This window comes from Salvia hispanica, chromosome 4 (genome assembly GCF_023119035.1).
Source record: "Salvia hispanica cultivar TCC Black 2014 chromosome 4, UniMelb_Shisp_WGS_1.0, whole genome shotgun sequence".
Taxonomy (NCBI): Eukaryota; Viridiplantae; Streptophyta; class Magnoliopsida; order Lamiales; family Lamiaceae; genus Salvia; species Salvia hispanica.
In genome coordinates this window covers 41,011,418-41,027,612 of record NC_062968.1, presented here as the reverse complement: position 1 = coordinate 41,027,612, position 16,195 = coordinate 41,011,418, and the positions used below count along the sequence as shown (strand labels likewise).

The 16,195-nt window shown below is 37.9% G+C and overlaps 3 protein-coding genes and 1 non-coding gene across 4 annotated transcripts; all 4 read right to left on the bottom strand.

Annotated features, from left to right (window-relative positions):
- Positions 1-2,753: 2,753 nt before the first annotated feature.
- On the bottom strand, positions 2,754-6,016 carry LOC125219770 (protein kinase STUNTED-like). The gene is made up of 9 exons (XM_048121827.1): positions 5,884-6,016; positions 5,664-5,743; positions 4,579-5,176; positions 4,246-4,494; positions 3,995-4,155; positions 3,842-3,921; positions 3,630-3,777; positions 3,332-3,481; positions 2,754-3,257 (listed from the first exon to the last, which is right to left on the bottom strand). Exons 1-9 carry the CDS (start codon positions 6,014-6,016, stop codon positions 3,066-3,068), a joined length of 1,791 nt encoding a protein of 596 aa, XP_047977784.1. The 3' UTR covers positions 2,754-3,065.
- Positions 6,017-6,300: 284 nt separating this feature from the next.
- On the bottom strand, positions 6,301-6,684 carry LOC125221080 (ATP synthase subunit 9, mitochondrial). The gene has a single exon (XM_048123210.1). The coding sequence runs from the start codon at positions 6,484-6,486 to the stop codon at positions 6,301-6,303; it is 186 nt and encodes a 61-aa protein (XP_047979167.1). The 5' UTR covers positions 6,487-6,684.
- Positions 6,685-8,000: 1,316 nt separating this feature from the next.
- On the bottom strand, positions 8,001-10,763 carry LOC125219771 (NADH dehydrogenase [ubiquinone] iron-sulfur protein 3). Its single transcript, XM_048121828.1, has one exon. The coding sequence runs from the start codon at positions 10,203-10,205 to the stop codon at positions 9,633-9,635; it is 573 nt and encodes a 190-aa protein (XP_047977785.1). The 5' UTR covers positions 10,206-10,763; the 3' UTR covers positions 8,001-9,632.
- On the bottom strand, positions 8,945-9,018 carry TRNAW-CCA. The gene has a single exon. It is a non-coding gene; the product is annotated as a tRNA-Trp (tRNA).
- Positions 10,764-16,195: the final 5,432 nt, after the last annotated feature.

The following is a 16,195-nucleotide window of genomic DNA, read 5'->3' as shown; positions in this document are numbered from 1 at the left end:
TGAAAATCCCCCTCAGATTTCCCCCAAGTGCGTGAGTGTGTAGAGAGAAATTGGAAAACTAAACCAGGAGCTGAAAAGTGATGATCAAGACTTTTTTTTCATGTTGATTGCGTGCTCCTTTTTATAGTGGATAGAGCTTCTAGACTGTTCTTGTGATTCCTATTTTGCCCTCCAATCAATGCTCCTCAATCTAGTAGCTCTTCATCCTTCTGCTCAATTTTCCTTGCCAGCTTCCTTCACCAGGCGATCGCTGTCTTCTTCCTGGGGCTGTCATTTTCTCTACACACCTGGCTCAAAAAGGTTTGTTAGCCCTGGGAAATCGCAAAATTTAACCTTATAACCAATGCATGAAATTAGCCTTATTACGTACTGAAATCTTTTGGTAAAATAATGGTATCAATTTTCTTACAACCCGGTATACCAATTCCTTGGCATATACCGAAAATTCAGTATATTTTGAAATGAAATATAAATATTATATTATATTTAATATATTTATAATAAATGAGAATTAAAAAGAAAATCTCTAAAAAATCCTACTTTTAAACTTTTGTGTATAAAATAGATATATTTTGCATAACGGTATTACGGTATACCGCAATAACGGTATCAAAAATTAACCATACCCAATTTTCGGTATACCGGATTGAGGTATTCCGAAAATTCGGTATGGTACCGGCATAAAATTTTGTCATACCACAGTTTTCGGTACGATATGTGTATGATGTTTTCGATACGGTATATCGTATCGATCCACCCCTAGTCAAGCCTAACCCCATGCTTCTAGCGCGAGGTGGGCCTAGGCTAAGCCAGACAACTCGTTTGACAATTCTAATTCAGTAAAAAAATATTAAAAATATTGGTGTGAAATTAATAATACTCCATCAATCTCAATTTAAGTGATACTACTTTTTTCTTTTCGAGATGTCCACTCTAAATAATACTCCCTCCGTCCACGAATAGGAGTCTCATTCCTTTCTGGCACAGGTTTTAAGAAATTTTAAGAAATATGGGTGGAAGAAAGTTAGTGGAATATGGATCTTTACCATTGGTGGTAATTACGAACCGGGACTCCTATTCGCAGACAAACCAAAATGTAAGAACGAGACTCATATTCGCGGACGAAGGGAGTATATTTATGAAAACAGAAACATCATTTTCTCTATTTTATTCTCTTTTCTAATTTATTGTCTCTCCACTTAATTCATGTTGAATTATTTGTGGACTAATTGGTTTGGGTTGTTATATTTAATTGAATTGGGTTAATCCAATTATATTAAATGTGAGGCCCAACAATTTTGTGTAGGCAGCCCAATGCTTACCCCAGCCCGTTACTTACCTGTTTCACCGATGGCCGCCACATGTCCCCCTCTAACTCGGATCACAAGCTACAGCTGTTGGATCCAGGGCTGCGTTTTGTTTGTAAATTAAGAGAGGAGTCACTTCCTTTTCCTCTCTCTTTCTATTCACTACTCTCTCTCTCAGTCTCTGAAGTGTGATTTCTCTCTTCCTTTTCTCTACTTTCTCTCACTACACTCACGGCGGTTACAGCCGGTCTTCTCCTCCGATCATCAGTTTTCCTCCGATGAATCTGAGTTTTAGTGGATTCTATCTGTGAAGCTTTGGAGTTAGGTTACTCTCTCGGTTTCCTTTAGAGTTTGGTGTCGGATCTAACCTAGGGTTTCAGATCCTTCTCGATTGGGTGTTCGGTGTGAGAGATCTTGTGTAGAACGAGGAAGATCCGTAAGTTTGGTGATGTTTGAGAGTCGTGGTTGCGAACTGGTGGTAGTCGGTGAGACTTGTGTTTCCGGCGCCTGTGTTCGACAGTTTCTCACCTTGTGACTTACTGGTTGTAGCGTGTGGTGAGGTTCTTGGTCTGGTATAGTCGTTGTTGTGACCTGAGCCACCTTCTGACTTACGCTACCTTAGTCTCTTTTGGTTCTGATTTAGATCCTTAGGGATCTTGTATTGATTACTAATAGCTCTACTTAGTGTGCAGGTTAACAAGTGGATGGAGCTTGAGAATCAGTCTATGTTGAGGATTGATTAGTAGCTAGGGTTTCTGATTTGTTTAGATTGTACTAAGTAATTGTGTAATCTTGTAATCCTTTGTATTACGGCTTCTTTCTATGAGATTAGTCATCTCAGATTGTGGTATACAAAAAGAGGTCCCGGTAATTAGTGAGTCCGTGGTGATCTGATCCCTACAATTCACAAAATAACATTGGATAAAATCTCATATCAAATCAAAAATGTTCCACTTAGATTGGGATGGAGGGAGTAATATATCACTCCCTCTATAGCAGGCTACTTGATGCGTTTCCTTATCTAAATTATTCTCTTTTTTTAATTTTCTCTCTCAACTTTAATTGTATAGAATCCTTTTATCCTACAAGAGTATGCAATCTTGGTTAGGTGTGAGTTTTAATGCACAAAATTTGTATAGTAATTGAAATATTGTTAATCAAGAATGAGTCACACCTTATTAGAGAGAAAAAAAGTTTCTAAAATTAGAAAATGCATATTTTTGTGAGAATGTGGAGTATTATTTTTAAAAAAAAAGGTACCAAAAGGAAACGCATCAAATAGCTCGAGACGTAGGGAGTACAATTTGTTTTTAGCATGATAATTGGCATTAAGCAGAATTTCAATTTGATTCTATACTTATAGTTGATCGATTTAAATTTGGTGGGGTGAGTTTTGGCTTAGGCTGTTGGTCTGATTCTCTAACACAACGGAACTTGAAGTCTCGCTATTTCCAAAGTTACATATTCACAACAGATTTCACAAATGTAGATATACATAAATTGTTCAACTACAACAGAGCTATACACTCAAACTTTACATAAAAAAAATTATAAAAAAAAAACCATAACCGCTTTTGAAATATAAATAGAGATGCAATTCAGTAGCAATTTTGCTACATCATCAAAGAATCTCGAAAATTAGGAATCAGAAGCAGAACCAGCTCCTGATAGTTAGGTTGATGAGGAAGTGAAAGGCTTCTGATTCTGATCCTCTCATTCGAGACCGAGAGGATGATTTGGTCGAAGCTAGAGGACTAACTAGTCCTCCACCGGGACATTCTGCCCAACAATGCTTGTAAACGCAGTTTCATCTTCCAAATCAAGTAATGCAAGATTGATGAAGGACTGGATATCTGTTGCAGATTGCTCATCGGTCATCATATAATCGATATCTCTGTCCTGTCTCGCCCATTCTATAACGTCTGAGTCCCCTTGAAGGAGTTTGAGAACCTGTTTAAGTTCATAAATTAATTAATCTTATCACAAGTTTTAACACTATCCGCGACTTAAATAATAATACTTACGAGGTTAATAGCAGGACGAGATTGTGCTCTGTGTCTGATACAAATGGTTGCAGCTAAAACCACATTCTCAAATTGATTGCGGTCGTAAGCATCCCCCAAACTGGGATCTTGCAGTTCTGAGATTTTCCCTTCCTTCAGAATGTGTTTTGCCTGTTATTTTTGTAAAAGATACGTTGACAGTAAAGCCTTTGTGTTTAAACGGATAAATACGCGAAAATGAAATAAAACGAGACCTATTCATACGCCCTTGGAAAACTGAGATACACAAAATTAGTTCATGTTGAAAGTAGATACTCACCCACACAACCAAGCTTTCCTGGCCCTTTGGTAGTCCATTATCAATAGCCTTTTTACCCGACAAGAGCTCAAGGAGTACAACACCGAATGCATAGACATCAATCTTTTCATTCAGTTCCCCGTGCATGAAACACTCTGGAGCTAAGTAGCTGCATTTAATAGCATGTTATGTGCAAATTTGGCAACTGATCACACTGAGACTATATAACTTACCCAAATGTTCCAGCAACATCAGAGGTATCCATATCATGAGAACAGCTCGATTTCCATGTGGCAAGCCCAAAGTCCGATAGCTGTAAGGGGAATGAAAAGAGCACAGAGATAAATAAATTGCAGAATTTGGAACAACTATAAATTGCATGGTACCTGTGGCCTAAAATCATCCAAAAGAAGGATATTCGAAGATTTTACATCTCTATGGATGATTGGCTCAGCTGTATTATGCAATGCATCCAATGCCTCAGCAACTCCCAAAGCAATCTTATACCTCTTCCCCCAACCAAATTGATCTCGAGATACGCGACAACCTAATCCAAAGCACATATTGAGTACCATATCTGTTAACAGCAATGATAGTAATTCCAAGTTCAAAATTATATAAATAAACAGGTAAATACCATGGAGATTCTCTTCTAAGCATCCTCTGGTTAAAAGATTATACACCAAAAGTAGTTGGTCTTCAGTATAACAGAAGCCAACTAAAGAGATAATATTTTTGTGGCAGAAAGACGTAAGGATTTCGATTTCTGAAACAAAATGTTCCAGTACATAGTTTGATGGCTTCAGAATTTTAACAGCTATTTCCCTGCTTCCTGGTAGACAGCCTTTGTAGACCTGGCTGCTTCCCCCTTTTCCAATCAAATATTCTGAAAATATAGTTTGGTCTAGTTTATAAAACCTCCAATAGTGAAAATGAAACGTTATAACAAAGAACAGTTCAGAGGACAAACCGGGTATGAAATTATTCGTTGCTAATGAGAGTTCTTGGAAGCTAAACACCCGACATTTGTTTGAGTATTTCTCTTGAAGATTTCCAAGTTCGTCTGAGAAAATCTTGTTGGATGCACTGAACTGCTTCTGATCAGGATAAATAGGTGCAACAGATTGCCGGCTTGGCAGTTTCGATAGCCAATGCATCACTGATGATTTCTTAGAAGTTGCATATTCAAAACCTCTGCTTCCATGTAGAAACGTCCTGCGAAGTAACATCCACCCTGATCTCCGGACAACCATTTCTTGAGTTTTACAAGGTACTAGAGCCATCGAGATTCTCTGGGGCGGTAGGCTAAAAGGGCTATCGGGAAAAGTCTTCCTTCTTCTGTATCTGGATTCACTTTGGAACATAATCTTACCATTGTCAACACATATAACTGAAATATTATTTTGGAGACTCTTGGCACATGACTTGGCAAGAGAGGTTTTGGATCGAAGTGCGGTGTTGGCTCTCGATGTACCAAGTACTAAACTCGTTGCACCACAAGACGCTGCCTCCCTGGACAATATTTTCCGAACTGGAGATCCTCTACAGACCTTGAGCTTTAGATCCACCTAACATCATCTTGTACATTATTAGCAGCCTGATTTGTCTCTTAAATATAGAAATCATCTTCTCCCATGCTCTGTACTAAAAAATTACTCCACATGATAAGCAAAAAATGTAAACTCGACATAAAGATTATAATACAAGTGTAGACGTTCCTGAAATCAACAATGGAACTAAATTTCCTGCATAAATTCCCAACAATACATAACAAATACACGAATAAAGAAAGACAAATACCACAAGCCACTCTACACAATACTCCCTCTGTTCCGCAGTAGTGGAGTCATTTCCTTTTTTAGCAAAAGTTAACAAATTTCTTCTCTCTTCATCTCTAACCTTTTTCATTTCTTACTTTATATTTCCTTTACTTAGCTCACTTAATACAATTTTTCTTAAATCGCGTAACGGAGGGAGTAGTCTAAAGAATGCGTGGCAAATCCTTTATCACAACCGATTAATAGAAAAACAATAGAAAGGGAATATGAAAGACACCTGTTTTAGGTTACAGAAACCTTGAAATGCAGCCAGCAGTGAGTCGAAATTCTTGAGCAGTGATAGCATAATCGTTCTATCTTCTCAAAATTAAAAGCAGAGAGGAATTAAAAAGCAACAAAACTGCATTTACAAGGGAGGATAAAAAAAATACTATGGCGCAAACTGATTTCCCAAATTAGGTGCATAAGGTATAAATACGATGAAATCGAAGGCTGACCAGCGTCGGGGTGGATGATGCAGAGAGCAATGACGCGATCGCCGGAGTTGGCGACTTTCACCAGCGCCCACGTCAGCAGCTCTTTACTACGGCAGTCTGCCTTCACTCCCACAACCACCACCGACGGAGACATCGCAGTTTCACTTCTTCTCTTTCTCTCTCTAAAAAGTAGGAAGAGATAGTTAATATTCTCCGCTTTGTGTCGGAGTATGGGAAGAAGCGGAAGACGAAATAGACTTCATGATAAAAGACAAAACTCAACACATTTAATTCATACATTTAACCTTACTCATTAGTCCAATATGGATCAACATATTGTCTATAACTAATTGTGTAGCACTAAATAAGTATTTTTGTGAAAATGTATGCTAAATGTTCATTTTTGACGAAACTATTAAAATATGGATCAAAACATATTTAATGTACAATTGCTTCGGTAAGAGCAAAGCCCAAGATGGCATAACCAAATAACTGTTTAGCTAATGATGGATTTCGAGCTACCGAATGAATCAAAGAACTGAATACGTTTCCAATTCCGACTGCAGCTCCAGCTAAAGCGATTGTTGCAGCTCCCGCACCTATTAACTTAGCTCCTTCTAACATTTCTTCGTCTTATTGATTCTTTTCACGCTTGATTGATTATGAATTTCTCTTCTCTTATGAAATTTCTGATCATTCAAAAGTGAACTTCCTTCCTTCGACAGTCGGAAAGTAAAGTCTCTTAGGCGGTCTGAGGATACCAGCTTCGCGGGACCGCAGTCCGCTAAGCTTGACAGTCCTGCCGCTTTCTCGATCAACTAACCGAACTCTTGAAGACAAGGAAAGGGACTGATTCACAAAGGAGTCCGGCACCGACCCGGATAGATGATGCCCTATCGCACTCCCTTCGATCCCCTTGATCAAACAAAGGAAAAGAGTCAAGTGATCTAACCGAACTACTTTACATAAGTAATTTATTAAGATTCATCAATAAGTGAAGTGATTACCGAGGGAAAGTTCTAGTCAAGTAAAGCGACAATAAGCTAAACAACTAGTTTCTTAGTTGTTTTCTTTCTCAAGCATAAGCGACTGGAGTGAAGTGAAAAGATACGTATCTCTTGTTACGTATCGTTGATATGATAAACGAATACGTATCTCAGTTCATGGATGTAGACTTCTTTCTCCCGGACCTCCTTCTTTACCAAGCGATTCTGTTCCTTCTGTGGCATTTGTCTACGAGTGCTACTCGAAGTTTGTATTCTATTCCTCTTTTTCTATGTTAGTTGCTTCCCATGAAGTTCCCTATTTATGTTTTGTCCTGCTGTGAGCGCGAGGTTTGTTTGGCTCATTTTCTGACACAAGCACTGTTCTGTTCGGATATCGTACTGCTAAGCAGTCTTTAAGTAAAGCAGGTGCCTCTACGCAGTGAGCCGTGAATCCATGAAGTTTCACTAGACAATATAGGATTTTCATATCCTACCAAGGTCACATTGGCAGCAGTGTGATACGTAAACCTAGATACGTATTCGTTTATCATATCAACGATACGTATCTTTCGGGCGAAAAGGATCACACACGCCACCAATCGACCGCAATGACGGTTTAAGAGTATGACTCGAAGCCTTACTACGAGGCCTCAGGAGAGTAGCCCTCATCACAAGCCGACCGACTACAAAAGAAGCAGCTCCAGATCAAAGAAAGAAGGCAGTTCCGCAACTACCCTTGGTTGCCTCATACATTCCTTGAAAATTTTTCTTCGAAAACCATCTTTAACAAAGAGAAGAAGCATAAGTGGAGTGGCGAGCTAAAGCAGGGAAGCGCGCAAGAGAAGAGCTATAGCTAGTCTCCAGGTTCTATTAGAAGTAAGGAAAGATATAGAATAGATAAGTCCCCGCGTTGTACTGTAGAAGTAAACCCACCAGCAAGGAGTAGTGAGTAATTCGGGAAAAAGTAAGGAAGGTTGAGGAAAGAGGAGCAGGTCTATTGTATAGAAGAAGCACAGCCGGTCCATGGCCCCCTGGACAGACTCGACAGAAAGCTAGCCTTCTACGGCCATTTTATTTTGGTTTAGTTCTTCTAGCTCCTGTCCCCGCAGCCCCTGATGGGCAATGCTCTTGCTTAGCCTATTTCCTTTTCCCTTTCAGTTCAATCCTATCAGCCTTTGAGTCAGCGCCTTCGCAGCCTGCCTTTCCATTCTTCGCTCTATTTCAATCATTTCTTTTGGTAGATGGAGTACCCGGGCATTCTCTTGTCTTCCCATTCCTCTAGCTCTCATTTCGCGCATACGCTTTGCGCTCTTGGCTTAACAACATCAAAAAGGAATAAGGGAACTTAAGACTATACTCGTCTTCTCCGAACGAACTTAATGAAAGAAAGAAGGAACTCTTGAATTGAATCCAGGACTGGTGTCTTTCCCTTGTGTGAATTGATCTCCTCAAATCTTCCCGGCAAAATATGAATCTTTTCCGTAAAGGCTTGTATTCCGGTTCCCTACAGCTACAGGGTGTTGAATTTAGTATTGGTGAGATCAGAGTTGGAAGAATAAGTTGAATCTGCCTGCTGAAGCGCTTTCTAGTAGGTGGGTTGATATCCCCGAAGTAGAACTGAAAGTGGAGATCTTGATAGAAGGATTTCCCATAAAAAGAAAGAAGTGAATCCATAGTCACAGCCATAGCAAGATCCAGTAAAACCGACGGATGAAGAGCCGCTTTGTCGGTTGACTTGACCTAGATGCCATGAACGTCTGACTATTATACTTATACTTCCTCTCTAAACTAAAGCCGGGAAAGGAACTTCCACGAACCTATGAGAAGAAAGCGGGAAAGCATACTCTCGAGAGGCTAAAGCCGAGATGTAGTAAGTAAGGCGATGGAACGAAGTTAGCATCGATGTGCACCAGCATCTATGTTCAAAGCTGGTGGATTAGTACTTGTTCTCTGTTGTCTCCTTCTTTTCTTCTTTGCGAAGAAAATTCAAAGCTAAGTCACCCTATATAATCTAATCTGACTGCCGTCGGGGAGAAAGCGCTCTCCCCATCTTAGCTTACATAGCTTATAGGCTTCTTGATCCATGAAGAAAAAATCACGCTCTGTAGGATTTGAACCTACGACATCGGGTTTTGGAGACCCACGTTCTACCGAACTGAACTAAGAACGCTTTCTTATCACAGTAGATACGACTGTAAAGAAAAAGGATTCTTTTTGTACCCCCAATACACATCTTGCATGTATATAGTCCAAATATGTATATCCAATTTGAATCGATCTCAATGGATCCCTCGTTACTGCCCAGAGGAGAAGAATAGGTAGGGATGACAGGATTTGTTGAACCCGTGACATTTCCTCAAAGGCGCTACCAAGCTGCGCTACATCCCTTTCAATTGGTCTACAGTGTCATTGTAGAGAATCCCTGCCCTCTTTTCCTCCATCGATATTTCTCTTGCCATTTTTTTATTAGTCAAGCGCTAGCGCCCCTATAGAGTTAGAGTCCGTTTTTCTGCTATCAATGAAACCGAAAGAAAGACAAAAAAACCAGTGCCTTTCGTATAGATCGAGACTTGTAGCTTGATTCTTTACTCATTCCATATTGGAAAGAATTGCAGGAAATCGTTCGTTCTTCCTATTTCTTTCTCATGATATCCGACGATCAAGGCAATTCCGGTGAAACTCTTTCATTTCATAGAAGTGAATTCTTATTCTTACGAAAAAAATCAATAGCATTTCCTATTGATTTGTCTCCTGGACTGGACCTATTCTGTGTCTGATTTGGAATTAGCCGTCGCTACGCTGTTCCCAAGGACTAGCAAAATCGAAATAGCGAAATTCTTGGGTCATCTCAATGGGTTCAGAAACCACACGTTTCTCTGGATCATCATAGCGTACTTCCACATATCCACTCAGAGGAAGGTCTTTTCGTAATGGATGACCCTCGAAACCATAATCTGTTGATATACGGCGTAGATCCGGATGATTGATGGAAGAAACACCAAACATATCCCAAACTTCTCGCTCCCACCGGCCGGCTGATGGAAATAGACTTACTACCGGAGATATTCGTGTTACTTCGTCTGCACTGGTTTGTACACGAATGCGTGAGTTATACCGAGTACTCAGTAAATTATAGACCACTTCAAATCTTCGTTTTCGAGAGGGATAATCAACTCCGCAAATATCGATCGAAACTTGAACCCTTGTATAGGTATGCAATTTAAGAAAGCACAACAATTGAAATGGGTAGTCCGTATTGGTATCAGATCTATTCCCATGTTCCGATCTTTCCATTTTTTTGACCCATTTCTTGGGTAAAATCTCCCAACTATATTTGAAAATGAATTGGTTATCCATAAATCAAAGATAAAGAAAGCTTTCTTGTAGTTCCGCTTCTTCCTCTAAAAATGAAGAAAGACTTGTCTTGGATACTCCAAGCCTTGGGCCAACCAAGAAAGGCATGGGAGTTTTAGGCGTCAGAGATTTATTCTCTTATGAAATTTCGAGTTTGATCGTCTCCCCAATATGAGATAGGTTGCAGCTATAGTCAGAACTCAAACTAAGCCTTTTATTCTTATTCTATTCTGTTTTGAAATTGCTTTATTTGAAAAGGTTTGTCACACAATACGAAATGATTCTATCCGCCTGACGCCTGAATAGGCTTCGTTCCAGAAAGTAAGATAAACTCCTTTATTTTAGTTCTTATTGGGTTAGACAAGAAGGCGAGAATATTGCCCTTTGCCGGCGAAACTCTTAACAATCTCCAAGTTATCTCCCCAGTATGGAGCCGCTTCTTCACCCGCGCTGCCTTTTCCTACTCTTAAAGGGCTACCTACCACAGATCGCCGAGTCCGATGATTCGACTCTCTACTACGGATCCCCGGGTAAGACTCCTTGTATATAGGGGATTCGCGCCGGATGCCCTGTCCGAACGAAGCGCTTTCTCTATCTCAAGCTCCGTCTTGAATTGGGTGTCAATCATGGACTCAAAAAGATCTTCGGGCAAGGGACGCCCAATAGTATTTAAGCCCAGGCGATCACTGAGCTCCCGACGCCTCTGTACGTCCTCCTGTAACGGATGATAAACCTCAGCATCAGCAATAGGCGCTGCGGGTTCACCAGGGTTGGGAGAGTCCGGGGCCGGTTGGTTGACACTGGCTTCAGGGGAACTGCTTCCAAATAAATCAGTCCACCTGAAGCCCTCACCTGATCCATCTCCATCACCAGAGTTCCCCCGAGGAGCCATCATGTTACACGATTCTTCAATGAAGAAGAATTTTAAAAATGAAATGTGACTCTTAATTGGGGACGGACCGAAATGGAAAAGTGTGACTCTTAATAGGGGACGGGGGGGAGTATTAATTTTAAATTAAATGTGAGTGAAATGAGTTAGTGGAAGGTGTGACTCTATTACCATTTATGGTAAAAGTGAACCGGGACTTCTATTCGCGGACGGACTAAAATGGAAAAACGGGACTCCTATTCGCGGACAGATGGAGTATCATAAAATGACAAATTTCACAAAAATTTAATTTTTCTACCATTTTGGTAAATAATACTCCATCTGTCCCATAAAAGTTTAGTCATTTAATTTTGTGCACTCGTTTTAAAAAAAAATCGTAATAAATAGTTAAAGTGGATAAATAGTAAAGTAAATTTGAAAATAATGTAGAGAAGACTCTTATCTACGTTATTCTTGATTTTACTTTAACTATTTATCCATTATAACTATTTATTATGATTTTTTTAAAATGAGTGAAAAAAATGAAGTGACTCAATTTTTATGGACAGAGGGAAGTACCATATAGTAACTTATTAGCTATTTTAATTTGAAGATGCGACAAATAATCCAAAACTTATAGTTTCATAATCCAACCGTTTGTCGTCACTTTGTGATGTTCTCCCAATTAGAGTTTTTGTCTCGTTACTATTTATATTTTTTATTGATAAACTTCATTTTATATATAAATGTAAGTTTTGATCACTTAAAGTAGTTTGAATAATAGAGTGAAAATTGTTTATGCTCAAGAGTTTTTCAAGAGTATCTTCAAATTTCACATCAATAATAATTTGGAGTTTTCAGTAAAAATCATTTTATTTTAAATAAAGTTAATAAAACCTAAAATTTAGTGGTATTCATGTATTTACTCCTTTTTAGAATTTTCATATACTAGTATTTAGAAATATTTTAAAGAATTGGGCTGACGTAATTAGTATACGTTTCAAAAAAGTATATAATGATTGTCGTAAAGATAATAAAACTAAAATTTAATGATATTCATGTATTTACTCCATTTTAGAATTTTCATATAAAATTTAAAAATATTCAAAGAGTTGAATTAACATGATAGCATTCGGCTCCCGAAACATTTCACACGAAAAATACTGTCAAGATTTTTGAACGCTAGGTTAAGCGTGGGCAGATGAGCGGTATACCACGAATTTTGATAGATGTGTGGAGATTTAAGTTCATTGATTTTCAGGAATATAATTATAATTGTAGTTAGGGTTCAAACAATAAAAACGTTGCATTTTCTATCGCTCTTACTTTATTTCATCTTTCTTACTTTATTATTATTTTTATTTCACCTATTTTTTTTCTCTCATACTTTATTCACTGCACTTTAACTCAATAAATATAATTTCTTTAAATCTCATGCCCAAAAGAAATTCATCACGTGTGGTTGGACGGAGGGAATACTACTATTAAAAGACAAAACTCAAGACATTTAATCTTACTCCCTCCATCCATAATACTCTCTCCATCCCACTCAAGATGTCCACATTCTTGAATGACACAAGATTTTTGGGTTTTAGGTGAAGTAAGTAGAGAGAAAATATAGTTGAATGTTTTAATAAGGAAGTGAACATCTTAAATGAGACAAACTAAACAAGAAAGGTATACATCTTAAGTGAAGACAGATGGAGTACATGTCACAATTTCATCTATTAGAAAAAGTCATCTCTCACATTAATATAAATATACTATTTTCTGTCTTCATTAACACATAATCTAACATCCCCTAAAATCTCATGTCTTTACCCACGTGTGTCATTTATTGTAAGACGGATGGAGTATTTATTACCGATAAAAACTTAATTGTTTATAATACTTTTGAATAACACTAAAATTTTAAATTGGTCCCTTACAATTACTTGAAAAAATTATTCGTGACAGATATTGTTCCTAAATAATATTTCCTTCATCTACGAATAGGAGCCTTATTTTTACATATTAGTTCGTCCATGAATAGAGGTCCAATTAACGGCTAATCACACTTAGAACTAATTGATGAGTTCAATATGGACCAAAACATAGTGTATAACTAAGTCCATGTTTATCAGCATCACTCAATCCAACCATCCACTTTTTCAATGTTTAATTAATTAGAGAGAGAAAAACTTTTGTCAAATAAGAAAATAACTCAACTACATTGGGACGGAAGGAGTATTAGTTTTTAAAATGAAATGTGAGTGAGATGAGTTATAGTGGAATGAGAGGTCCGATACCAAAAGTATTAAAGAGTAAATGAGACACTTATTTGTGGACGAACGGAAAAAGAAACTTAGATACTTAATCGTGGACGAGGAAGTATGTACCACTGTAGATCCACCGCCGACATGGAGTATTATATTCAGAAGAGAAAAAATTATCTTCAAACCCTTCATTCTGCTTATAGTTGAGGCGTTTCTTTTCAACACGGAATTTAAGAAAAAAATATTTATTGTGATAAATCAAGAGAAAAATAAGAGAGAGGAAGACGTAAAGAGAATAAAGTAGAAAAGTGAATAAAGTATTCCTAAAATATATTTATTTTTCGCAGACTCCTGAAAAGTGAATAAAGTATTCCTCCATCGTCTCAGTCGGCTGCCCCTTCCGGTCAGGCCGCCGTCGCGACTCCTGCTGCCTCCAATGGACGGTCAGTCTCAATGTCACATGCCTCAGCGTCGCCGCCGGTTGCAGCATCGTAGTACTGCTGGACGCCGCTAGTCGTGGTGCAGCGCCCTCTGCTGTCGGCCAAGCCATTCGTCACTGTTGCCGCTCGAGCATCCCTCCATTGTCATTGTCCGCCGCCGTCGCTGCACCGATGCCGCAGCGGAGCTGACCGCCGCCACCGGCGTGCGGCATGATGAGAGGGCTAGAGACGTTCTCGCTGCGGCTAATGAGAGCACATGAACAAATTGAGTATTTTACAATTATACCCTTCAACCATTTTTATATGAATAAAATAATACAATTTGGTAATTTTTGGATGAATTATTATGACCACACAATTATTAAAAATGAATCATATTAGATCTCTAGTTCGATCATTAAAATTAGTTCAACGTTGATCACAACTCGTAGGAATAATGTTTAGGTATAGCTATATCAGATTCTATTCATATCTAACCATGGCTACAAAATCAATGCATAAACGGATCATTTTGAGGAAAATGTGTTCATAAACATGAGTATTTTCGTTGCTAAACGAAGTAAAAATTTAACTTGGTACCCCAATTTATTTCCTCGTGCTTCAATAATAACATATCCGTGTCAAATGGTTGGAAGTAGAAATAAATCGTTCCAAAAAAAAAAGATGGATATATAACAGCGGTAAGGATCACCTACAAGAAAACAAATGTGTAAATGTCTATTGAGTATTGACTTATGATAAATGATGACCGGTAACGATTTGAATCTCCAACTGTATTAATGATTTATAAATTGACATTGAAGTGTATTAACTTATTGAGTACACTAAAATAGATTCAACAATCGGGATACGACAAAGAAGCATTCGCCATCACACTCGTCTGCCATATTGATTATGTATTAATGCATTGCCAAAGTATTTGAGTTTGTGCATTTGTGGACTTCCATATTTTAGTTTTCAATTTCACAGCCTAAATAGACTTCGACAATCTATCATGACGCTATGGAAGGTGCTGAGAACAGTTTTAGGTAACAAAACAGTGCAGTAAAGTTGATAAAGAGTCAGCATTGCTTCAACTTGGTTAAGATGGAGCAATCGAGGACCACGTCTACGCCTTTCCTCATGATCGCGGGATGATACAGATCTACCACCGTCTTCCAGAAGCTGCTCCACGTCGAAACATTTGCTCCTGAAGCTGCCACTTCCCAGCTTCTATCTTGCTTGTATCATGTATGCTGTTTTATATCCCTTGAATTAATTAAACTTTTACTGAGAAATTATCGTAGAGAAAGCCTATTTAAAACTAGCATGCTATATTCAACAAGCGTCCATTTCTACATACAAATGAAATGCTCCAATCCTATTGTTTTATAAGGTTAGAGGCCAGACCCGGACCTGAATAGATAAGAACAATAATGCATATAAGAACACTTTTTTACCAGGATCTCATTAAAAAATACTTCCTCCGTCCCCAAAGAATATGCAGTTTGGGTACGGTACGGATTTTAATGTAAAATTGATAAAGTAAGAGAGAAAAAGTAAGTAAGTATTGTTAGTGGAGAATAGGGAGAAGAGACTTTCCAAAATTAGAAAGTGCATATTCTTGTGCGACGGACTAAAAGTGAAAGAATGCATATTCTTGTGGGACGGAAGGAGTACATCACTATTTAGACCGAAACTCTGTATTAGTGGGAGGTGCAATAGGCAGAAAAAATATGTATTCCCTCCGTTCCAGAGTCATTTTAGAAAAATGATACTCCATTCGTCTAGTATAATTTGTCACCTTTGACCCGACACAAATTTTAAGAAATGTAATAGAAATTGGATTGAAAAAGTTAGTGGCATATAGGTCTTACTTTTATATACTACCTCCGTCCCATAGAAATGTCACACTCGTGGGACGACATGGGATTTTAGGAGGTTTTGTTTTGTGTGTTAAATGGAAAGAGAAAATATAATTTTTATATTAATATGAGAGGGAACTTTTTCTAAAAATGGAAATGTGAAATCTTTTGTGAGACAAACTAAAAAAGAAAGTGTGACATCTATTATGAAACGAGGAGAGTATTAGTTTTGCAATAAAATATGAGTGAGAATGAGTTAGTGGAATACGAGGCCCACTATAAAAAATGGTAAAAGAGAAAGGTGACAAATTTTTAGAGACGAACGAAAAAAAATAGGTGATAAATTTTCAGAGACGAATAGAGTAATAAATAGTTAAAGTGCATAAAAAGTAAAGAGTAAAGTGAAAGAAAAAATAATATAGGAAGTAGTATGATGGAACATAGGAAGTATCAAATTTTTCTAAATATTTTTTTTTATTTCACTGTTTCTTCACTTTAACTATTTCTATCATTTTTCCAAAATAAGTGTAGAAAATTAAAAGAGTCTACTATTTTGGAACATAGGAAGTATCAAATTTAGTATTGT

Coding starts and splice junctions, on each gene's coding strand:
- LOC125221080 (XM_048123210.1), bottom strand. CDS start 6,486: ATGTTAGAAGGAGCTAAGTTAATAGGTGCGGGAGCTGCAACAATCGCT.
- LOC125219770 (XM_048121827.1), bottom strand. CDS start 6,016: ATGTCTCCGTCGGTGGTGGTTGTGGGAGTGAAGGCAGACTGCCGTAGT. Junction 4,495..4,578: donor AACGAATAATTTCATACCCG/GTTTGTCCTCTG, acceptor CTATATTTTCAG/AATATTTGATTGGAAAAGGG. Junction 3,258..3,331: donor CTCGTCCTGCTATTAACCTC/GTAAGTATTATT, acceptor GAACTTAAACAG/GTTCTCAAACTCCTTCAAGG.
- LOC125219771 (XM_048121828.1), bottom strand. CDS start 10,205: ATGGATAACCAATTCATTTTCAAATATAGTTGGGAGATTTTACCCAAG.